We start from the raw sequence: 26,590 nt of genomic DNA on the forward strand, positions 1-26,590 counted from the left end.
TTTATATATTAATATAAATAATACATAATATATAAATGTAATATATAAATATTGACATATTTAAATATATATTTAATTTATATATATGTATCACACACATGAATGCTGTAATTGTCTTGAATGACTTTTTAAAATATCTATGTTAATATTAAACACCATTAAACAATTAGTGCATTTCTAAATATATGACAGATAATGTATAAGTGATTGCCACACAACTCAGTTATTTAATGGCACAATGGCAATAAAAAGTCTTAATTATATTTGTATATTCCATACAAATATACAAAGTACAAATTACAGTTCATGGCAGGAATTCTGATTTATTACATATTGTAGATGAATGAATATGTACCAAATTTATTTTATGTTTCATTTATAAATATTATATCATCTTTGAATTTCTGCCAATATTTGGTGAGCATAAATTAAAAATACATGATAGAGAGAGATTTAATATATTTATCAATAGTATTCCTGTCCTTTTCTTATGCAATATTCTAATGTTAGTATTAGCCTTATTGTTTTCAATTATTTAAACTTATATTCTAGTTAGCCAGTTAGCGCTAGATTCTCAAGTAAGATCTGTTTCTTGTTGCCATTTGATATTACTCAAGAGATGTTGCCGAATTTTAGAGCTCCTACTTTAAATTTATTTTAATTGTATCAACGTTTTAATACAATACCGGTTTTCATACTGAGAAGACATTTTAAAAAAATAATTTAAAATTGTCTTTTAGATTCAGGGGTTACATGCACAGGTTTGTTACATGGGTATATTACGTGATGGTGAGATTTGGGATACCATGATCCCATCACTCAGGTAGTGAATATAGTACCCAACAGTTAGTTTTTCATCCCTGACTCAATTTCCTTCCTCCTTCTCCCCTCTAGTAGTGCCTAGGGTCTGTTGTTGCCATCTTTATGTTCATGAGTACACAAAGTTTAGCTCCCACTTTTAAGTGAGAATATGTGGTATTTGGTTTTCTGTTCTTGCATTAGTTCACTTAAGATAATAGCTTCCAGTTGCATCCATGTTGCTGCAAAGGACATGATTTTGTTCTTTTTTATGGTTGTGTAGTATTCCATGGTATATTTGTATATCTTCTTTATCCAGTCCACCATTGATGGGAAACTAGGCTGATTCATGCCTTTGCTATTTAATACCGCACCTTGGCTATTGATTAGTACTGCACTGATCATATGAGCTGATACATTATTTTGTCAGAATGACTTATTTTCTTTTGGATATACCCAGTAATAGAATTACTAGGTTAAGTAGTAGTTCTGTTTTCAGTTATTTGAGAAATCTCCAAACTGCTTTCCATAGTGCTGAACTAATTACATTCCAACCAACAGTGTATAAGCGTTCCCTTTTCTCCACAGCCTCACCATCATCTGTTGTTTTCTGACTTTTAAATAATCTCCATTATGACTATTGTGAGATGGTGCCTCATTGTGGTTTTGATTTGCATCTCTCTGATGATTGGTGAGGTAAAATATTTTTTTTTCATGTTTATTGACTGTATCTTTTCTTTTGAGAAGTGTTTATCCTTGTATTTTGCCTGCTTTTTAATGGGGTTATTATTATTATGTTTTTGCTTCTTTAATTGTTTAAGTTCCTTAGGGAGTCTGGATATTACATCTTTGTCAGATGCCTAGTTTGCAATTTTTTTTTTTCATTCTGCAGGTTGTCTGTTTACTCTGTTAATAGTTTTTCTTGTTGTGCAGAAGCTCTTTAGTTTACTTAGATCTTGCTTTTTATTTTTGTTTTTGTTACAATTGCTTGTAAAGACTTAGTCATACATTCTTTTTTTCAAGGTCAGTGTCTAGAAAGGTGTTTCCTAAGGTTTTCTTCAAGGATTTTTATAGTTTCAGACGTGAAATTTAAGTCTTTAATTCATCTTGAGTTAATTTTTGTACATAGTAAAATGTAGGGGTCTAGTTTCATTCTTCTGCATATAGCTAGCCAGCTATCCCAGCACCATTTATTGAATGGGAAGTTTTTCCCCTATTTCATATTTTTGTTGACTTTGTAAAAGATCAGAAGGCTGTAGATGTGCAGTTTTATTTCTGGATTCTCTATTATGTTCCATTCATTTATGAGTCTGTTTTTGTACCAGTAACCTGCTGTTTCTCTTACTGGAACCTTATACTGTATTTTGAAGTTGGGTAATCTAATGCCTCTTGCTTTGTTCCTTTTGGTTTAAGATTACTTCTGCTATTTGGGTTCATTTTGTTTCCATATGAATTTTGTAATAGTTTTGTCTAATCTGTACATTGGTTTGGGCAGCATGGCATTTTAATGATATTGATTCCTCCGATCCATAAGTGTGGAAGGTTTTTCCATTTGTTTGTGTCATCTATGATTTCTTTCAGTAGTGTTTTGTAGTTATTGCATATGTCTTTCACCTCCTTGGTTCAACGTATTCCTAGGTATTTTATTCTTTTCATGACTATTGTGAATGGGGCTTTCTTGATTTGGCGCTGAGCTTGAATATTACGGGTATATAGAAATGCTACTGATTTTTATACATTGATTTTGCATCCTGACGGTTTACTGATGTCATTTATCAGATCCAGGAGCCTTTTGGTGAAGTTACTAGGGTTTTCAAAGTACAGAATCACATTGTCAGTGAAGAGAAGTAGTTTGACTTCTTTTCCTATTTGGATGCCTTTTATTTGTTTCTCTTGCCTAATTGCTCTGGCTACACTTCCAATGTATTAAATACGAAGATAAAATGCTGTCACTGTTAAATTTTGGTGTAATAATATTTGTATGATTTAAAATATTATGTTTTGAGTTTTAATTTCCTTGTAGCATTTTGTGTTATGCTGTTTTTCTTAGTAAACACATATTTTAAACCCACACTAAACTATCTTCTGAGTACCTTATTTTGAAAAATGTATTAAATAAATATAATTCACTTAGCTTAGCTTATATCCTCTGATAATTCACATATGATAGAGCTATGAAAATAAATCTTGTTCTTAGTGATTTTCTGTGTTTCTCAATAAAACACTTAGATAAGGCCAGCAATGCTTTTGAAAGTTAATTATATCTTGAACACTGCAAACAACGCTAGCCTGTGCATTTTTAACTCAATTTCCTTTATATGTATAGTATGCATATATACACACACACATATGGCTGTTTATTTTAATTCTAATGGAGAGAAGTATAGTATTTTAAAGTATTAAAACATTAATTATTATATGTATTAATATTTTTTTAAAATTTTCTGGGTGGGCCGTATTTCTGGAGTATTGACTTTGAATTATGAAGTGAATATACTTAGTTATCCCAAGGTTAATAGGTCTTTAAGGGTAAAATATATTGGAGACATTAAAAGTAATTTAATTTAAAATATTATGAAAAATCAATACAATTTTCCAGTTTAATTTTTTTTGGTAATTTTGAGGACCTTTAAACAATTTCTCATAAGATTGTACAGCAAATTTCTAAATAGGTGCTAAATAGATGGCTCAAAGGCTTAAAGGATAAGTAGGAAAAGAACATGTATTCCTGCAGATTAGCATATATACTATGGAAATGGTTGCATTTAAAAAATGAGCCTTCAAGCATGGTTAGAAATAATTATTAAACATGATTTTCTGTCCCCCAGGAGGTTGCCACAATAGTCTCATAAAACATGTCAACACGGGGTGCATTATTTTGTCTTCTACTCTTTGCTCAACTTAAATGACTGGCACAGTGTTTTCTAAATGATATTTAGGTAATGTATAGTCATCGTATGAAACAACTTTGCTTCGGAAACTTCATTTGTGTTTAATAAACCATATTGGGTTGGTATTTAAATAAATTTTACTACTTATCTAGATAATTATTTCTTAAATATTGTCATGATTAAAATGTAAAATGTCAATTTTGCCTCCATCATTGTTTATTATTATTATTTTTTATTCCACCCATGAAATACACTGTAGCTTCATGGGTGTGAAGAACATTTTTTTTTCCTCACACAGTCTAAACATGTTTTGTCAGAGTTCTTGACAGAACGTGTGCACTCAAAAATCAAATTATATCTTCAGTGTCTTCCAAATGCTTTCAGATTACATTCAAATCTCTTGTTGTGGACTACAAGCTTTTTCAAAAAGAAAGAAAAGAAGATTATACATGTATTTATTTACGTGTCTTGTCTTTTGGCCCAGAATGCTTTTCCTGCAGTGTTCAGAGGCAGAGAAGAAGAGTTTCTCAAATACAGGAAATAAGTAGACTGGTATGGATGGAGACAATGAGTATGGTGGGAGACTGCCTTTAAAGAGTTTTTAAATATTACTTGGAAACTTGTAGACTATCCTATCATTTTCTACTGAAAATATCTGGAGTTTCCTAAAAGGGGACATGTCAAATATTGCTGAGAAGTGAGTATGGCAAGAAAGTAACTGCAATCTTAACAAAAGTAGTTTTCATTGAGAGGTGCCAATGGAGTGGAGTGAGTCATCCTGTGATTTAGAATGAGAAATGACAGATGTATGTATGGACAATAATTTAAGAAATCATATCCTGAAAGTGGAACAAAACTGGGAAAATTGGTATCATGTGAGGTTGATAGTTTTGTTGTTTGTTTTGTTCTGCTTTGTTTTTGAGCATCTCAAAAGAATTGTAGCTACTCGGAAGCTTCATCTCAAAGAGCAGAGTGGGAGTTCCTAATTCAAATACAGATATTTTCATTTGATATGAACACGGATACATTTTATTTTATTTTGATAGAAATAAATGTAGAGAAGATGGGTATCATGACATAAAGGTTTGGAGATTTGGTGGTAGGAGAATGAGTAAGTTTCGTTCTGACAACTTTTATTTTCTCAAGACAAATGACTACATCAGCAGATAGTAACAGAAACAGAGCTCATAAGGAGTTTGAAGTAAGAGGAGACGTTACGAGAATACGAGAAAATCCTGTTGATGCTGGAAATGAAGTTAACTAAGGGAATAACATAACTTTGTCTAGAAGGGTTCTATGACCCCTTGGAATTTAGGGTCACAATTTGAAGGTGATAAATAATTACAGTTTATGATATTTTTCTTGGATAATATTGAACCACACATTTTTTTTCTCTCTCTAAAAATCTATTTGCATTACTTCAACCACCTCAAATTAAATAATGCCTTAGATATTACTCATTATCTTCTCCAACACATTTCATGTCCTGTTCTCTGAGAAAATGGCACCAGTATTTTCTGTGAAGTTTAAGTCAAATGCCTTACAGTCACTCTTACAATTTTCCGCTAAGTCATCTAACCCATTAAATACATCATGAAATCTAGTTGATTTTATCCCATTCTCATTTATTGAATTCACCCTGTTTTATTGATCAATACTGGAACCACTCTGGTTAAGTGATATTGTCTCTTTCTGGACCAATGCAATAGAAACAAAAGAGCTATTTGCCTCTGTTCTTGCTTTTTTTACCCAGGCTGCTGTGTAATGATCTCATAAACACTACTTTGATCTCATTATTCCCCGGCTTAATAACTTTGCAGTTACTCTGAATATATACAATTTTCATTGTCGTCAGTTAAACCTTAATAAAGCTGGGGTGAGGGGAATTTTCCAATAACCTCCCTTTGCCTATAAAATAAAGTACCAAATATCTAATAAAGTATATAAGGTTTTTGTGTCCTGGTGCCCTCTGTCCTGTATAAACTTGACTCTTCCACTTTATTCCGACTATCTTCCTGATCAATTCTTTAGTATCTTCCATTTCCCTATTTGTTCTCCACCAGATGTAGTCCTTTGCAAGGATTTCTCCCTTTAAGGTACTGATACACTCTAACTCAAATTAAATAATTTTCATAATCATTCAAATATAAGCAGAAACTCAGCTTCCTGAGAGAAGTCTCTATAAATAATCCAGATTAAATTGGGTATCTATGTTTACTGCTATAGCTCTTTTTTCTTTTCCTAGTGTAGTAATATTTATAATATTTATGGAATACTTTTAAGATTCATAAAGGCAAGGCCATGTCTATCTCATTTACCTCTGAAGCCAGTCCAAGTAGAGTTACTGGCCCACTATACCTGTCGAAAACATCTTATTGAACTGAACAGAAAGATACATTTATCTACTTTTTACTTTGATTTTTATTACTTTATATTTCCAAAGCTCCCTTGGGGGTTTGAACAGCAGTGTTATATGTGATATAATATAAAGTGTTTACGTTAAGAGACATTCATTAAAAAGAAGAGAAATGACTTTTGTTTCATGAATGGTAAATGAATTCCAAATACTTAGAACATATGAATTGACACTTCATGTCTTTGAAGCAAATAGTGTTTAAAGTGAGAATGGTTTTACTAAAAGGATAAAAGAAGAAAAATTGAATAACTTAGCTAAGTATGGTATAGGCTGCTACAGCAATCCTATTATAAGAAAAATAATATTTTAAATCTTCTCCTAATCATTTACTACAAGAATGTCCCTAATACTATCAAAAAGCTCTTCTTATCTTTCAAATACCTTCACATTCTCTCAGAATTTATAAGAGCATTAAGGCTTTACTATCACTATAATTAGATCTACTGAAAAGAGTATCTTCTCAATTTTGCCAGTTTCTGATTATTCATGGTGATGGCAGAGAGCCTTAGCATGGATTACTAAAACATGAAATCATTTATAGCATATGAAAGTTGGTCCCAATTCATTATATCTATCAGAAATTTCTACTGAAATACAAGTTCACCTTTGAGCTTCAGCAAATGTATACGCTACTTCAGTATATGTAGTGAGCTTTGAAAACAGAAAACCATAGTTGATTAACTTTATGTAAAGTAAGCTACACAAAGCATTCAGACCATCAGTTTGGTAGTCTTCAAGTGACCCATACTGAGCAATTAGCATATTAAAGTTTGGCTTTTTAGCCATTGAGAAATAAGAATAATATGAACATGTAGAAAATCCACAGAATAAAAAGATTTACTGCACATTTACCTGATGATAAGCTTAGAAATGCTCACAGAAATATCAGAAAACACTTTCTTTATGCGATTTTAAATAGTTCAGTTATAACATTTATGCCACTCCATTCATTCATTCACACATTTCATAGAACTTTTTGAACGCTTTTTGTGGTCAAACACTGGAAAAAGTAAGTGCAAAAGTGAATAAGACATAATGTTTGCGCTTAAGAAATCATTATAATTTGTATAGTAAATAAGCCTGTCTGATATTAGAATGGATAAATGTTGAATCAGTAGGTGTCTCAAAGAAAAGTTCTAAAAAGAAGTAAATGTAAAAAAAAAGTCAAAAATTTGACTCCCCTGAAATCAAAATAATATAGTTGATATATCAGGTCATCTATGCATTTTCCCCAATCTAACAGAATTTATGAGGCATTTAGCACATACTAATTAATTTATTATTCAATAACATAATGTTGCGTGCCTACTTTGTATCACACCATTTTAGCAGTACCTGGAATAATATTTACTTCTTCAACATAGTTGTAGTAATGATAGAGTCAGTGAAAATCATACACAAAGCACTGTTTTAAATACATATAAGTATTTGCCTTTTATCAATATAATTCCTTATAAGCTCCTGTAGCATAAAAATCATTACAAGTATGTACATTCCATAAATGTTTAAGTACTTTAAATGTTTGATTATTTGAATGAATGGCCTGGTATTTATTATCCAGAAGCTTATGAAAAATTCTTGAAATTGATGCAAAGATTGTGTTATCTGTAATCTGCGTATGCTAGTCAAAATAATGACATTATTCACAAAACAAACACTGCATCTGTTGCAGGCAAAAGCTTAGTCTCTTATTTCTTTTGACAGTGTGCAGACCTGGGTTCTTCAAAGCCTCACCTCACATCCAGAGCTGCGGCAAATGTCCACCTCACAGTTATACCCATGAGGAAGCTTCAACCTCTTGTGTCTGTGAAAAGGATTATTTCAGGAGAGAGTCTGATCCACCCACAATGGCATGCACAAGTAAGGAAACCCATGGATATTTAGTGATGCTAACTTTCACCAGTTTTGAGGAAACAGCACGATGGAGCCTGTTATATTCTAGCAACATTTCCCCCTAAAACAGGCATAATGTTTAATCTTCTCTATACAGTTTTCATCAATTTTCAATCTCCTTGAATAAGAACTGAAAAGTTTGATTCTCTTTTATCACTCATTGTTAGAAGCATCCATTTTCCCTAACTTCAAATTCAACAGCTGAGACACAGATATAGAATTTTTTCTTTCATTTTGTGGCTTATTTCAGTGTTCATGCTAGCTAAACATAACAACATAACTTTGATAATCTACTTCCCAGTTTACATTAAAATTTCTTCTTCCTTCATCCTTCCCTTCTTCTTCTTCTTCTTTTTCCTCTTCTCCTCCTCCTTCTTCTCCTCCTCCTCCTCCTTCTCCTCCTCCTCCTCCTCCTCCTCCTCCTCCTCCTCCTCCTCCTCCTCCTTCTTCTTCTTCTTCTTCTTCTTCTTCTTCTTCTTCTTCTTCTTCTTCTTCTTCTTCTTCTTCTTCTTCTTCTTCTTCTTCTCCTCCTCCTCCTCTTCCTCCTCCTCCTCTTCCCCCTCCTCCTCCTCCTCCTTCTCTTCTTCTTCTTCTTCTTCTTCTTCTTCTTCTTCTTCTTCTTCTTCTTCTTCTTCTTCTTCTTCTTCTTCTTCTTCTTCTTCTCCTTCCTCCTTCCTCCTTCCTCCTTCCTCTTCTTCCTCTGCCAGTTTTCTCATCACAAAATTATGTAGCTAATGGAGCCTTCACCAACTTGTTCTAAACTGCCCCAATAAGTCACTGAGAAAGTAATTTATGAAAGAACACAGGAAACATTTCAAAGCATAGAGAACTGGGAATGGCAAATCAGATTTAGATCAGAGTCATACATACACCAATTTTTTTTGCTAGGGTTCTCAAGCAATGGTCATGTTTCTTGTCAGTGAGTGTCCTTAACTATTATTTAATATATTTGGTGATCTTAAGTAGAGTAGATGAATAGTAAACATTTAATTCCAACATTTGCAGTAGATGTAGCCACATCTTTCAACATTTTTTGTTTTCTATATATTTGGTTTTCCATATATTTCTGAGAATATAACACATTTACGCATTTACTTGCTTGATGACAGTACTTTCAGTTTTTCCACAAGCAAAGTCTCTGTAGGGAATCAAGCAAAAACAGAAAATTAAAGAGAAGGAGAGTGAATCCCTCCCTCCTCATATCGTTTAATTTCCATGAACTGCCTGGATTTACTATTTTAGGTTCCAGGAAGTTGTAGCTGCTTTCAAAGGTGTTCACAAAAGTTTGAAATGTTAGTATCCATCTCTAAATTTAAAGAAGCAGTGCAGATTTTTTATGTTATCAAATAATCACAAATTGAAATTTTATCTGAATTTCGTGGTGTCTAAATTTCATAATGTCATTGAAACACATTTTTGGATTTCCTTAAATCATTGCTAGTAATTAGCTTTACATTCTGAAGACCATTCTTTTTATCCTAAGGTTGATGATTTTACAGGTTAGATGATTACTAGTGAAAAGTAATTTCCTCTTCAAATGAATAAATACCATTTTTATATATGTGCTTTTGTAAGGATACATATGAATGGAGAAGATATAAGCTATGATTGAATGTGATGCATTTTGGTTGCAGTGGAGATTTAAATAATTATTTTGCTTATGAGAGCAAATGAATGCCCAAATAAGGAAAATGTTGTCTAGACAACAGAGTGTAAATTAAAGAGAAAAACCATGTTTTGAATTGTCTTTCAAATTTTATTAATTTTCTAATTAGTATTTTATTTAAGTGGCCTACCCTTGATCTTTCCATTTTTTAGCATAAATGTGAACCTCCCTTTCTGTAAATTTGTTAGGTTTGGAAATGGGGTTGGGGTATGAGGGGGGAAACTGCTTTGGTGGCAAGGACTGCTTAGCACTCTTTTAGGACCAAAGCCCACAGTCAGGCTTCATATTTCTCAGTTTCCGGGTGTGTGAATTTCTAATACTGTGTTGTCAAATGAGCACTAATTTGTATTCATTTCTAAAAAAAAAAAAAAAAGGACTCATGTACAAGATCTTTATAATACATAATCTATGAGTGTGTGTGTATGTTTTTAGTTGCATTCATAATACCACAATTACTGCATACGATTTCCTTATCACTTGATAGATGTTCAGATGAAGATCTTGAGCTTCAGTTTGCCTTTGGCTCTTTGGAATTGAATTTATATCTCCAACTTCAATTTTTTTAAGTAGAATATACAAAGTTTTAAAGTCTATACAATAACATTTTATAAGCCTACAGAAAAAATCAAACGAAAGTAAAGCCAAAAATTCTGATGAATCTGCTTAAATTAAGGGTTCGTCTCAGTTCTACTTTGGTTCACACATCATATCTATGATTAGGGCAGTGGAATGTTATCACATGTTTTTTGTAGGTGCATGTTAGTTTGAGCTTCCACTATTTACCTCTACTTTAGGGTCTCACTTGAGTTTGAGTTTCCTTTCGACTTTAAAGTTGTTTGCGCCCCCATCCTAGCTGTTAGTAGAAGAGTCAGAAGAAAAGGAGGATTCAGCTGCTGATTCATTTTTATAGATTTAGAGGAAACGTGTTAAATGCAAGGATTTTTCAGTTGATAGAAATTTAAAAAGAAAACACACACAGAAGTTAGACATTGTTCTAACTTAGAGATATTTCTCAGAGGTTAATCCTGTAATTTTTTATCTTAAATTTCATTTTGTGTGTAACTTTGTACTATTAAATAAGCTAAAGTGTGTAGTAAACAAGAACACATGTATTTCCAGAAATACCATTTAACCCAGCAATCCCCTTACTGGATATATACCCAAAGGATTATAAATCATTCTACTATAAAGACACATGCACAAGTATGTGTATTGCAGCACTGTTTACAATAGTAAAGCAAAGCAAATACAATCCAAATGCCCATCAATGATAGACTGGATATTTCCATCTTAAGAAATTATTTCAACTTAAAGGGTACTGTTTTATATTAAAGTATATGAGATGACAGGTATGACAAAATTCATAGGATTCAACCTTAAATATGGTCAAGGTAGGGTTTTTTTTTTTTTTTTTTTTTTTCCCAAAGATGTCAAGTTTTTAGTTAAGGGGTTCTTTCATTTCAATGACATTTTGGCCTGGTGCGGTGGCTCACGCCTGTAATCCCTGCACTGTGGGAGGCCCAGGCAGGTGGATCACTTGAGGCCAGGAGTTAGAGACCAGCCTGGCCAACATGGTGAAATCCCATCTCTATTAAAAATGCAAAAATTAACCAGGCATGGTGGGGTGCCCCTGTAATCCCAGCTACTCAGGAGGCTGAGGCAGGAGAGTCATTTGAACCCAGGAGGTGGAGGTTGCAATGAGCCAAGATCACTCCACTGCACTTCAGCTTGGGCGACAGAGAGAGACTCTGCCTCTAAATAAATAAATAATTAATTAAATGACATTTTATCCAGCTAAATCTTAAATACCAGTTAGCTTTGTATCACTTTTAAAACAATCCCTCAAAAGTCATGACTTAATAAATGTTAGTTAAAAATGGTTAATTTTGATATTTAGAACAGACAATGCATATTAGGATAACAGATCATCCTAAGTAGCTTAATTTATGCTTATGAACCATTCAACTACCACCATACTCCATTTTTTTCTCTGTATAAGGAGAGGTGTCTAAATTGCCTCTGGAACAAGCATAAATGTATTTTCTCTTTGAGATTATCCAATAATATAACATTAACAGCTGATTGAAGTTTTAACTAAATATCTAAACATTGACTATAGTGTTAGAAATTACCTAATTAATTTTTGATCTCTCTATTATGCTAATCAAGTTCAGGAATAATTAAAATAATATACAAATAAGATATGTTTACCCTTAATATATGAAATTTGTAAAGCAATTCTGATCATGGATTTCATTACTCATATTTTAGTGGAAATATTCCATCTTATTGAAATAAGAGGATTCTGAACATAAAATATATTTTAAAAGCTACACCCAGTTTCCATTAAGCTATATACAAAAAATAAAGTGTACAAGAAATACTTCATGAAGTTAGGAAAGTTTCACTCCTAATATCTGTTAGTAGCTAACGTGCTATGAGTCTATGAAAATATTTGTGTTAAATGTATTTCTTTTCTAATTTTGGTAGGTTATTGGAAGTTGAAATTTGTTCTATTGATCCTTCAAAACCTGAACACTTTTATTCATCCTATTGTAGTCCTTTTGAGGGTTATTTTTAAAATAAATTTTATATTTTCAATTAAGTAAAATAACTTGCAGAACTGTAATACAAAAACAACATCAAAGTAAAATATGTTTCATTGCAAATTATAATTTTGAACATTTACTTAAATTCTAATGCCTTTTTGATATACAGTAGGGGGTTTCAAATTCTGTTGGTGATTTAGCAAGTCGATATGCAATCTATTTTGAAGCAAGCTAAGGTTTTTTTTTTTTTTTTTCCTTACAAAATTTGTAGTCAGGAGCTACGCTGAAAATTCTGTATTTTCCTATGCTTATTTCTAAGTAGATACTTCGTGTTTACTTTGTAGGTTGCAAGGGTTAGCATCAATGAGGAAACATTCAGTTCAATACCCAAGAAACTCACCAGTTTTTAAATATATAATTTTATCTAATAGTAGTTGTGCATACATCATTTTACTCCATAATTGATTACATATACATGAAGCAACACATTCTTCTTTTACTGAACTACCGTTATAACAATGCCAAAATAAGTCATTTCCATAGGGAATAAAACCCACTATTGTTCCTACAAAATTGTGAAAACAAAACTACAAATTACGACTTAAAGGATTTATTGCAAATCTATTTTTTCCTTCAGACCAGGAATTGGTGTGGTAAATAATGCCTAATTAATATCATTTTAAAATATGTTTTTCTTACTTTACTTTGCAAACCAGGACCCCCATCCGCTCCTCGGAATGCCATCTCAAATATTAATGAAACTAGTGTCTTTCTGGAATGGATTCCGCCTGCTGACACTGGTGGAAGGAAAGATGTGTCATATTATATTGCATGCAAGAAGTGCAACTCCCATGCAGGTGTGTGTGAGGAGTGTGGCGGTCATGTCAGGTACCTTCCCCGGCAAAGCGGCCTGAAAAACACCTCTGTCATGATGGTGGATCTACTCGCTCACACAAACTATACCTTTGAGATTGAGGCAGTGAATGGAGTGTCCGACTTGAGTCCAGGAGCCCGGCAGTATGTGTCTGTAAATGTAACCACAAATCAAGCAGGTAAGTGCCGTGCCCAACCAAGTTGTGTATGTTAGGCCTAGTTCTGTCAATTATTTCCATAGCTGAGGGCCAAGTTGACTGAAATCTGTATGAGAACTTTCCATTAACCGGAAGGTCAGGACTTAAAGTATAACACATCAAAAATGCTTTTGCAGTTTTAAACAAATAAAAGCTAAAGATTTGTTAGAAATCCCATTTACAGAAAAAAAAAAAAACATTTTTACATTGAATTTTTTTCATTAGAAATACATTTCTGTATCAAATCCATTTGAAGCAAAATTTATCTCATATAATTTCATAGCAGTCATTTTTATAGCTCAAATCTATTTTTTTGTTTCCTTGAATTTTTAAAAACTCATTAATTTAGCATCTGATCAGGCAGGTTTTATTTGCTTGTTTATTTGCTTGCTTGGCAACACAGATGAATTTTCCTTGCAGATCATAAATCTTTTCATATTATTTCAACTATTGTAGCAAAAATGCCTGCAATGAAATTTTCTTTGCTAAATTCATTTATCAAAATTAGAATAACTATGAACTATTACGCAACCACCTGAAAACACTTCTATATTCCATATGGAAATTTTGGAATGAGTAGGAAGTAATTATTAGGGAGTAGGGAATACAGTCCTGTTTGAGCTACTGATTTCCCTATATTTTACCCTCAAATGTTCACTTTTAAGCAAATTAACATGGAAGACTTCTTTCCTAGCAAGATAAAAACCAAAGATAAACTACAGCTAATTTAATAATTCAACCCACCTTGTGGCAAGAGTCCTTTTAAACCTAAGAGTAATTTGTAGCATGTTTTGTCCATCAACGGGTATCTGGGAGGGGAAGAAAAAGGCATTAAAAGCCAAAATTTGTACCTTTCCTTTATCAATTGGCTGCAACTCTCAGTCCAAAGTGTAGTAACCTCGTCATCTCCTTAGAACTTCAGGTGGGCTTTGGTCAGTGAGCACATCCTTGCCACCAGTACTCACAAAGAAATAGGACATGTTTGTCTGAATGAAATCAGGCTGACTTTATATAATATTAGTATAAGTTTGTAGGTCGTGGAATGCTAACCTTAATGAGGGAATGCTGTTGGTTACAAAGTCTCAGCAAAAATAATTAATTTGAATTGTTGGATACCTCAAGTAAATCAAATGGTTATATTCCAAAACTAAGAAAATGCATGCAGCTGAGTTCATAGTTGCTACTGATTGATAAAGCTGAGGGAAACATTCAAAATTAGCCCGGATTGTGTGAAGCATGTGATTAATGTAATAGGAATTATTCTATACTCTGCATGTTCTTAGCCACATTGAATACTTGTCTACAGCGTTTTTTTTTTCATTAGAAAATATAACGCACACATATAAGCCACTTTCCCCAGTGAATCGTTTATATTTTTTACCATTTACTACCTAACCTAAGGTGAAACTAATAGAAGTGCTAAAGAGCTGGACAGGAATAGTGAAAATCAATTTTTCCCTCAGCATAGGCTCAGTTGCAGGCAATGCTAGCATGTGTTGACTTTTCATCACCGTATCTAGACATCAGGAGTGTTCAGTAAATGCAAACTCTCTTCCCATTTTAGAAAAAATATTGGCTTGAAACCTTTGACTTTAGCTTTCTTATGCAACATCTTTCAACTTTACTTGATTCTATGTACGAATCTTCCACCAACATATTGTAAGCATATTGAACAATCACTAAGAGTTGTGTCCCTTCAGAAGAATGTTTTCCCGCTTGTATACCCTTAACTTCCTTGAAAGGTATTCTTTTGATAAACTAGATAGAGGAAATAACTGTTGATTTTTTAATGATGTACTCAACAAATATTTGCTATAGTTGTCTTCAACTTGCTGGACTCTTCAGCCTCCAAAGTATATTATTTGAAACTTCAATACCTTAAATACCAAAAAAGATCAATTTTTATCCAGGTGTTCAATTCATAGGTGTCTTGTAAAACACATTTTTATATTCAGAGCAGACAATTTTCTTGACTTTTGGTTGCTATTCATTCGCGTTCTCACAGTATACTCTAACATTATGAAAACCTACCCAAAACATCAAAATAAGATTCTTCTCAGTATCAGCATTCTAGAACCACTAAGTCTCACTTTATACAAAAATTATGAAAACTTCTAATTGTAACCACCCAATGGGTTCTTCTTGCCCACTCCCCAGAGAGAGTCAGTTGATCAAGACAGGTAAATTGCAACAGAAAAAGAGTTTAATACACGTAGAGCCAGCTAAGCAGGAAACCAGAGTTTTATTATTACTCATATCAGCTCCCCCAAAAGTCAGAAGCTAGAGTTTTTTAAAGATATTTTGGCGGGCAGGGGTCTAGGGAATGGGGAATGCTGATTTGTTGGGTCAGGGATGAAATCAGAAGAAGCTGAATCTGTCCTCCTGCAGATTCAGTTCCTGGGTGACGGCTACAAGACCAAATGAGCCAGTTTAAGTTTTCTGTATGATGCCAACTGATCCATCAGAATGCTACAAGGTCTGAAAAATATCTTGAACACCAATCAAAGGTCTTAAAATAGCAATGTTAGCCATGGGAGCCACTGGGGAGGTTAGGAATCCTGTGGATTCTGACTGCATGACACCTGAGCCATACTTTTTAATTTTGTGGCTAATTTGTTAGTTTTTCAAAGGTTATCTGGTCCCTAAGCAAGGAGAGGATTTGTTTCAGAGAGGAGTTATTATCACTTTTGTTTAAAAGCTAAATCATAAACTAAATTCCCCCCAAAGTTATTTTGGTCTATCCCCAGGAATGAAAGAGGGCAGCCTGGAGGTTAAAGGAAAGATGGAGTCAATTAAGTAAGATCTCTTTAACTGTCATAATTTTTTCACTGTTTGTATTAGTCTTCTTCCACTGCTATAAATACCTGAGACTGGGTAATTTATGAAGAAAAGAGGTTTAATTGGCTCATGGTTCTGCAGACTGTACAAGAAGCACAGCAGCTTCTGTCTCTTGTGAGGCACCAGGAGGCTTCCAATTACAGCAGAAAGCAAAGGAGTGAGTCATCTCACATGGCGAGAGCAGGAGTACAAGAGAGGGGGAAGGTGCTGCACACTTTAAACAACCAGACCTCTTGAAAACCTACTCTCTATCATGAGAAAGCACCAAGGATATGATGCTAAACCATTCACAAGAAACTGCCCCCATGATCCAATCACCTCCCAGGAGGCCCCACCTCCAACACCGGGAATTACATTGAACATGAGATTTGGGCAGGGACACAGGCCCAAGTCATATAACTGTTATCATCTCTGCAAAGTGATTTCAGAATAACTCCTAAAATGTCTTAAGCTTAATGCTACCACGGCAAAACACTTTTCAAGTACCCAAATTGCAGAAAGTGGATTGTAGTAGGTTTTAATGCCTAAATATCTTTTAAGAACTAAATTGAATAAAGTTATCTTCACCATATGTGGTTGTTATGTAAAACTTCCTTAAGCAGATTTTAAATTTAGTTTTGAGATTCTCTAAAGATTGTTTTCAGAGAAATATGTTTCTTTCTTAAATAATTTATTTCAAATTTATAATTAGCCTCAACAGTTGTGTTGGTATTTTCTGATTGATTTTGTAGGGGCACAAGAAATGCATCCCTTTTGCCCTTTCTGTAAGTTTGCTGAGATGACTGAAAATAGACAGCTTAATAGGGAAAAACATCCATAATAAATTCATTAAATGCACACAGATGTGGTATCCCACAAATATAAGACTCAAAGAATGGCCAGATGGTTGACGCTTAAATACCTTCTTCATATAGGGAGGGGAATAGCGGGGGGTATAAATGCGGAAATGAACCATCTCAATGAACTATGACCTGGGACAAATTTTCTCTGACTTCTGGGGGAACCAGTAATGAGAAGATGAGGGGAGGAACTTCAAACTTCACTGTGAACAAAGATTTTCTTATTATGCAAATAAAGTCTCCCAGGTAATCTCTGGGAGGTGTCCTTAGAATAATAAACAAAAGTCTGTCTGGGCATGGTGATGACTTTTAGTCTCTTCTCTTTTCTTTTCTGGTGGTTAATGTTTCCTGATTATTTGATGAGATTTCCAGGAAGGATGCTTTAAGACAATCACATTTTTTTTGAAATGGAGTTTCCCTTAGTCAAATAAGGAAATTTCAGTGAGTCCCTCCCTGCAATTGTGAGATGTAGGGGACAGGGAAGAAATGAGAGGTTATAAAGTTTTTGCTTCTGAGGTAACACCTAAGGCCTTCCGATTTCTTTTAATTCAAAGTGCTCATCATACCAAAGCACAATTCTTTGTGATATTTCTCTCTGCACTCCAGCAATATATTTCTGTGCATGTAATAGCAATCAATGTCCAGATTCAAAATTGGATTAAAAAGGTATAAGGAAAAATAGTGTATGTTCAAGTTGAAAATTTTGCATTAGGCTGATAGTCCATAGAAGTGATTAAATGATTTATAAATGTATACATAGTATTTAAATATTTTCCAAACAATTATATCATTATGGAGTCTAGGAACTTGCTTTTAGGGGAAGCTATCTGGATTAAAACAATACTTTTTTGCATGTAATAATCAAGCTACAAAATGTAAAGGAAAAGCCAAATACTAGAATTGGTTCAAATTTACAATTCTTGTAAAATGTGGTTATAATAATTTTATTGACCAGAAAGAATTACAAAATTGTGAGAATTTTCCTGGTAAAGAAAAATAAGCAAATGTAAAGGGGGAGAAAAGCAAGAAAATAGTAGATGTTACATAATATAAAGAAATAGTGGCTATGATGAAGGGAAAAATGATAAGAAAATAAAATGTGAATATGTTAGTTATATAAAGAAATCTTTAATCAAATACAAAGGGAATAAAATATAAATAGCAGATAAAAAATTCGAGGATAAAATAGTGGATATGCAAGTAGTGGATATACAAATTAGAGGATAAAACAGTGGATATGTATAGTGTTCATTATTAAGCTACTAATCTTATAAAATGAATAAAATTATTGAGTTCCTCAACTTTTTTGATGAGTACTTCATATATAATACATTCTTACACAAAATTGATTTACACAAGATAATCTTTCTTTGCCAAATAATATTTAGATTTATTTACATAACAACACTTCTCTTGTTCTGTTCTATTCTTTTAGGACTTCCAAAATGTATTTATCCATACAGATAGATAAGACACATATCAACACATAGAGTAAAATTTTAAAATTCTGTTAAAAGCAGTTACTTTGGAAGTTTCTTTATCTTTTTGCAAAATAGTGTGTATTTATGTTTTTCTATAAATATATTTGTTTTTATTTTAAAATAATTTTACACTAGGCATTTCTAAGCTTAAGCTTAAAGCTCTTTTAATATATATACATGTATATTTTGTCCCAACATAAAATAAGCTCATTCTAACCACAAAGCCAAAATTACAAATAATTTACATGCCAAGGTACAGAATTCTAATTCTTGACCGAAGCAGACAAATTTTAATTGGTTTGAATGTAGGCTCAGACTCTTGGAACCTTTTTCCAGAGGGCTATTTGACATGCTATGGATACCAAAATGCAGCAAACTTACACCTTACCTTGGAGGGCATGTTTCAAGCTCTCCCAGACTATCAGAAATATCACCAAGGTAGGTGTTACCTATATTTTCATGGGTTTTATTTCTTGGTTCTTTCACAAATGTCTGGAGGACATTATAATCCCAGTTCACTGTGTCTTTTCAATTTGATGCCATCCTTGTAGTTGATGAGCATGGTGTCTCATAAAATGTTGAAATGATCAGTGTTCCCAAAGACTTAATCTGGCTGTAAAACCGGAAATTTCAGAGAATATTAGAACAATATGGTGAAAGCATACTGTTGTTTATGCAAAAAAGCAGCAAACACTTGTTGGCAATCTCTGTTTACTGAGACGTGAACTTCTAAAAAGAGAAAAAATGGTCAGCTGTTAGACTATTATTATAACATTGAGTGCCAGGGTCTTTGTTGATTTTCTTTAGTGGAGAAACCACATTGCCTGTACTTGAACCACCACCTAATTAAAGGTATTTTTGTTTTACAAGATTAATTTGTCTTCCATGTAGACTGAATAAGTAAGTTAAATCTGCCCATGTTTTCAAAAGCGCCAGCCTTTTTTCTTCCTTGTTCTTTATGATGGCTCTAGTTGAAACATTCTCCCAGGGATCTATGTTTACTGTTTTTGTAGGACAGAGTTGCTTAGCGATCTTTAGTTTGGCCATTAGTAGAGTTTGACAGCAGCTTTGACTTCAGGGGCTACTGCGATAAAAAGACATTTCTTCCAGTTACAGTGTAAATCTTCCAAATACACACCAAAGATCTGGTAAAACAATCAAAAGCTGAAATGGAAGTATTACTGTATCAACTGTAATATGAACCCAAGACAAAATCCCATTCATCACATGACCCTAATAACCTCTACTTACGCAAATTTTTTTTAGTGATAATCTGAATCCACCAAGATCAATGTTAGCTTGAAGGCAGTATTCAATCATCTGTGAAAGGACTGGGCATTTGCACCCACCTCCTTTCCTCCCTAATGTATTTAGAAATGGTAGGAGATGTCTTTCAGGAAAGCTAGAAGGAAGATGTGCAATACTAACATATGATGCTATTGCAGAGTCCTTCTTCAAGAGTAACCGCATTTTCTCTTCACTTAAGTGGCCATGGGGTAAGTAAACTAATTCAAGTGTGAAAACCATTGACAGATCATGACTAATTAGGTCACTAAATTTATATTTTACTTCCCAGACCTTGATGTCATTGCCAAGGATCAGATGACTCATTAATTTGGTGTCTGCATGCTACAGTACTGTATTTTTTACCATTCATATCCTGCTACCTATTATGAGATCCATGTCCACCCTCATTCCAGTGGTAAGGTACTCCTAAACCCTAAAGAAATGAAATCATTTGAGTGTAGCTTCAATGTCTGTGTTCCCCAGTATAGAAAACATAAATTATAGAGGTTTTTTGTTTTTCTTTTTTCTTTTTTTTTTAAGATAACATTGTTGTGCTCATCATTCTTTTTTATTGTTATGGTGAAGAAAGTATCTTCTGAGCTCTTTCTGAAAATTTAATCAGTGAGTGATTTCACAGGTTTTTGTTCTGTTTTGTTTTGCTCTCATCGCCCAGGCTAGAGTGCGATGGCACAATTTTGGCTCACTGCAACCTCCGCCACCTAGGTTCAAGCACTTCTCCTGCCTCAGCCTCCTGAGTAGGTGGGATTGTAAGTGCCCACCACCACACCCAGCTAATATTTGTATTTTTAATAGAGACAGGGTTTCTTCATTTTGGCCAGGCTGGTCTCGAACTCCTGACCTCAGGTGATCCACCTGCCTTGTCCTCCCAAAGTGCTGGGATTACAAGCATGAGCCACCACATCCAGCCCATTTAACAGGCTTTGAACAATAAATCCACCTTAACTTTCATAGTTCAGTAGGTCATTGAATTCCTTGTACATTAAAAGGAGGAACTGCAAGTATCTGAAATTTATTTAACTTAGCCTGTTTTTCAGTCCAGATTTTGGTCAACTAATTGAAGAAGCATTTAGCACCTAAACCAGCTACCAGAAGTAGCACATTGAATCTAGCATCTCTAATCAGATATTTATACCAGCTAGAATTAAAATTCTTTTTTGGTTCTATATCAGGAACACGTAAAATCCATTTTCACACATATTCCCCCATGCATTTTCAAATTTAGCTATAAAATCTTGCAAGTCTCATATTCAAGAAGCTTCCAGTCCTCAGCATTAACCAGATAATTGGCTCCCAAGAGGATACTGGAATTTTGAGTTCAAATGGAATAATAGATTTGGTCAGAAAGAATATTTCTTTCCTCCATCAGTTAACCACCTTAAATAAGGTATGGACTTGATATTGAAGAAATGAAGGAGCAGCTTCCTCAGTCATGTGTTGGACAGCTGAATCTGCTAGCAAGAAGGACTCAATAAGTTTTAGCAGAAGAGAAAATTTTCAGTCACCTGAATCCTCCTATTTATCCAAATATTCCAATGCTCATGATTTAACTTTTTTCCTCAGTCAATGGTCTAATTTTCTCAAAAGGCAAAACAATAAAGTAAATCACCTTTGTAATTCAGGAATTCACGGAAAAAGACTTGAGTTTTGATGTATAGCTATGTCATCCTTTCCACTATAAGAGACAAGAGGTGCCCTGATCATTTCAATGTGATTTAAACTAAGAATTTAATCTTGGAGATGGTTATTTTATTTCTTTAAACTCAAGATGGTTATTTTATTTCTTTAAACTATGAAGTGCATTTAGACACAGCCGACCTTTGTTGAATTTCTTAAATTTCTCATGACTTTATGGTGGAATCTGAACCACCAAAAGTATAATCTTCAATATTATTTTAGGTGAGCACAAGCAATGAGTTGCATGCCCCTATATGCCAGAAGTTGTCAGATTTCCATTCTTTAACACTGAATGGATCCTTGTTACACTGAAACACAGCAGTTTGATCACTGGTCCTATATTCCCATTTCCTTAATAGACTTACCTACAACACTCCTCTTCTGGGAATTTTTATTATTATTTTTTATTATTATTAATGTTTGTATTCTTAGTTGCAAACAAAATATTCTCTGGTTAGTTGAAACAGAAAAGAGCATTAATAAAGGATATGAAGTGGCTCATAGACTCATTGAGAATAGATTCAAAGATTAGAATATAAATTTAGAGGAACAATGCCTGAAACTATCACAGATCTGGCCTGATGAAGCTGAACATTGCGTGGCAGCTGTCGAGCAATGGATGGCAAGATTTTGATTTTGTTGCAATTGCTATTGCCACAAGTAGCATTGCTGCTTCTGTATCTCAAACTTCAAAACTAAAGAGAAAGCATCAATATTTCTACCAGCAACATCTTCATGTTTTTTCTTTCACTTTCATCAGCAGAAAGCCAAAAAAGAGAACTTCATGAAGAACACGGTTTCTTAATTTGCCTATTTGAATCAAGATCTTGCCTGGGCCAGTTGTTTTGATGTATCTGAAGCCATACACCTTTATCCAAGGAGAAAGAGAAACTGGGTTTTTTGAATTCTGATATTTGTGTTGGAAAGACAGGCTTCACTACCAGAGCTTTTAAAAATATAAATTGCCATTGGAAAGATAATGCATTCTAATGAATTTGGCAAATTTCACTGTATATTTATTCAAATTTTAATGAAAATTTCTACATATAATTTATTAAACAAGTCATCTGAAATATTTTGAGAAAATCTGGTTTTACAATTAGTTAAGGTTTGTTCATCCTCTCTCTCTGTTATCCTTTCTCTCTTCCTTTCCTTCCCTCCTTTCCTTCTTTCCTTGTCTCCTTTCTTTATTGTTATTTTTCCTGTGTTTTTGTGTTTTTTGTTTGTTTGTTTGTATCTCATACGCTCAAGGATGAATTAATAACATGCCTCAATTCACGGCGCATTTCCATCTTGAACCAAACAGGACCCTCTCTTGGGTTATATATTTTCTTATGTACCTACTTTCATTTTTACCCCAAATCTACTTGCCGTTTATCTACACTAAAGAGCAACCATTTTAATATGTTATTTGTTTTTCATAAAGTATTATTATGAATATATTTATTTAAAATCATATGCATATGTTTTTTATTTAATGGTAGTATGGCTTATTGTATATAATTTTTCAACATAATCATAATATTTTATAAATCCATACATGTTGCTTATGGCCATTAAATGTGCATCATATATCCATGTCCACTGCACTTTTCATATCAACTCACCCAGTAATGGAGACCCAGGTTCTCTTACTGCCTAATTTGAGGATATTCTGTATTCAGTGTGAAGCCCTAATACAGTCATTTTAATTGAGTATACACGATGTTTCATTTCTAAAATATGAGGAGAGAAACAAAAGCAATAACACTAGTTTCATTATATTTTTAGTCCTTTCCCCATTTCCCTACACAAGGTACCTAATATAGTCCTATTTTCTTCACAAATAAATGTACAGAGAAGAAATTCTGTTCGCTTGCATCTAGTTCATAGAACGGCAGATTAGTATATTGGTTAAAGGTCTGGACTGATGAGCTAGACTTTCTGGTTCCTACTAACTAGCTTTTTAATTTGAGTAAATTACTTACATTTACTGATCACAGTAAATACTTAAGTCATTAAGTATTTAATTACTTAAACAAACCTGATCACAGGCTTCAGGTTTTTCACATGTAAAGTGGAAATAAATGGTATCTGTGACATACAATGATTACAACAGTTGAATGAGCTAAATCTACAAAACAATTAGTGTAATGCTTGGCATGTAGTAAGATGTAAATAAATATTACTATAGTATTATTTAAGAAACTCTTCAATGATCTACTAAGTAGCATGAATCCATGGAATAAACTATGGAAAAAATAGGTTTTAGACTTCATGAGTGTAATATGGACAGACTCATTGGTAAAGTAAAATGGAAAGAAGATAAATATTTAAAAGCAAAAAATAATGTGTAGGACCATGATTCTACAGATAACAAAAGACAACCGCTTCAAACTTGCAGGAGTAAACCAATAAAATTCCTTTTCTAATCGGAAATATATGTTTAATGATTTCTTAAAATATTGAGCTTATATTAATCTTGAAGTTCTTCTAATTTTGATAAAATATCCAGAACAATAACGTAAAGAAACAATAGGATAACAGGGTCAAGGCCAGGTTCCTTGGCTCACGCCTACAATCCCAGCACTTTGGGAGGCCGAGGTGGGCGGAACACTTGAGGCCAGGAGTTTGAGACCAGTCTGGCCAGCATAGTGAAACCTCATCTCTACTAAAACTACAAAAATTAGCTGGACGTGGTGGTGCACACCTGTAATCCCTGCTACTCGGGAGGCTGAGGCATGAGAATCACTCAAACTCAGGAGGGGGAAGTTGCAGTGAGCTAAAATTGTGCCACTGCATTCTAGCCTGTACAACAGAGGAAGACATTGTCTTAGAAAAAAAATAAAAATAAAATAACAGTATTAAACTAACAGCAAATGGAGGGAAATACATTGTATATAGAAAATAGATTTGTAATTTGGTTTTCATCAAAATATATTTTGAAAAGTTACAAATTTTGTTAACTCATCATTTTCATGTGTGGACGGATATTAATTTGATAAATCATTGAAGTTTCTAAGGACAAATATGAGACAAATGTTTTGTTTAATTACATGTTATGAATATATCTATATTAGCCTCACACTGATGCTTTTGTGACCAGATTAGTGTTCTGATTATGGCTACCAATGAAAATCTTTTCATTTTGCCAATTAAAGTTGCCGTCTATGTTGAAATATTGAAATTTGTCTTCAGGAACACTCAAGTTTTGTGCTTGTTACCATGTGCGTTTGCTGTTTGGACAACAGTTCAAAGATGGGATTCTAATCCAAGGAATATGTCTATAATTCATCTCTGATTTATTCAATAATGATTATGGATGGTGTAGAATATTTTTAGAAGTCGTCAAAATTCATATTTTGTTCAATGACTTTAGAGTCTTGCCAGAGACTCACCTCATTTCCGAAAAAGCACGTCAGGACCTTCTGTTCCTTCTCTTTTTCCCTTCTCTCTGTAATGATGTCAAAGACATGATGGCTAGCATGTTTCAGCACTAATTGTGTGCACATTCCTATGCAAAGAACTTTATTTGAATTTCCTTATTTGTTACTAGCAATATCCTCTTGACAAAATATTATTCCCATTTTTAGGATGAAGGAACTGAATTTTAAAAACATGAAGTAGGCCGGGAATGGCAGCTCACTCCTGTAATCCCAGCGCTTTGGGAGGCTGAGGTGGGGGTGACCATGAGGTCAAGACATCGAAACCATTCTGGCCAAGATAGTGAAACCCCGACTCTACTAAAAATACAAAAATTAGCTGAGCGTGGTGGTGCACACCTGTAGTCCCAGCTACTCGGGAGGCTGAGGCAGGAGAATCACTTGAACCCGGGAGGCAGAGGTTGCAGTGAGCCAAGATCTCACCACTGCACTCCAGTCTGGGCCACAGAGCGAGACTCCGTCTCAAAAAACAAACAAACAAACAAACAAAAAACGGGAGGTGATTCCCCAAAGTCACAGATCTAGTATGTGAGGGAATAGAAATCTGAACCAATTCTTACACTAGAGCCAGAATGCTCTGAATCATGACAAAAAATTGCACTTGCTATTTTCTCACCTGAAACTTATTTTCTTATTGTCCTAGATAGCTCAGTTTTCAAATTCACTTAAATTGCTGCTTTCTTGAGAAAGCTTTCTCTGCTCTCCAGTTTGAACATGCCTTTCTAAGGTAACTCTAAGCATGGGTGCTATAACAATTTGTTCTGTTCTCTATTTTTTTGGAATCTTTTCTTGGGGAGCACAGTAGTTCTTACCACTTGTGATTGTTAAAATAGTTCATAAATGGATGAGTTCAGTGGTTTTTCTATCTTCAAATCAATGTTATAATTTCAATGTCTAGTAGTGATGACATATAATATATTAAACATTTTGGAAATTTTTCAAATAATTTTACATCAATTTTTTGTTTGTTTATGCTTGATGTTTTCTTTATTATTAAGGATCCAGAAACAGTACACTAATTGTAATTAATAGATAGGTTCAGATTTTTTCCAGAACCCTGAAATAAGGCATTATAGCTTAAGGTTATCTGCTTAGCTGGCTTTAGCCTACTTAGTTCATCTTTCTTCTTTAGACACTATATTTTAAAATTAATTAATTAATTAATTATTGCTCCATGGGTAGATTGCATGAGGTTGAGGTTTGGGATATGAATCATCCTGTCACTGAGATAGTGAGCATAGTACCTAAAAGTTATTTTTTCACCCCTTTATCCCTCCTCTTGCTCCATGTTCTATTAGACTCCAGTGTCTATTGTTTGCTGTCTTTATGTCAATGAGTTCCCAGTGTTTGGCTCCCTCTTATAACTGAGAATATGGGTATTAGGTTTTCTGTTCTGCTTCAATTTGCTTAGGATAATGGCCTCCAGCTACATTCATATTGCTGCAAAAGACTTTTTTTTTTTTTTTTTTGGCTGTGTAGTGCTCCATGAGAGACACTAAAATCATGACAAAGTATCCACTGAAAGTGACTGAACCCATTCTAGAGATAAATTTTGTGTATTGGGTTATTTAATGGCAATTCACAATATTTTCAATCTTTAGTGGGTTTAAGAATTACCTGTTTATGTTTGTTACAATGCATTTTCATGGACTCCATATCCCAAGTTTATGATTTAGTATATACAAGTAGAGGCCAGTAATCTGCATATTTTAACACACACACACACAGACACACACACTCACTCA

General features: G+C 33.7%; 1 protein-coding gene across 11 annotated transcripts in view; it reads left to right on the top strand.

Annotated features, from left to right (window-relative positions):
- Positions 1-26,590, top strand: part of EPHA5 (EPH receptor A5) — a 356,773-nt gene that overhangs the window by 168,073 nt on the left and 162,110 nt on the right. For 4 of the 11 annotated variants that reach the window (XM_005555196.4, XM_005555198.4, XM_005555197.4 and 1 more), the window contains exons 4-5: positions 7,810-7,965; positions 12,930-13,265. The exons of 4 other annotated variants lie outside the window; for them this stretch is intronic. In XM_005555196.4, coding sequence (XP_005555253.1) covers positions 7,810-7,965; positions 12,930-13,265 — 492 coding nt within the window. The remainder of the gene's footprint in view (positions 1-7,809; positions 7,966-12,929; positions 13,266-26,590) is intronic. 3 more of the 11 variants (XM_005555200.5, XM_074040951.1, XM_074040950.1) reach the window with 1 other exon arrangement.

This window comes from Macaca fascicularis, chromosome 5 (assembly GCF_037993035.2).
Source record: "Macaca fascicularis isolate 582-1 chromosome 5, T2T-MFA8v1.1".
Classification (NCBI taxonomy): domain Eukaryota; kingdom Metazoa; phylum Chordata; class Mammalia; order Primates; family Cercopithecidae; genus Macaca; species Macaca fascicularis.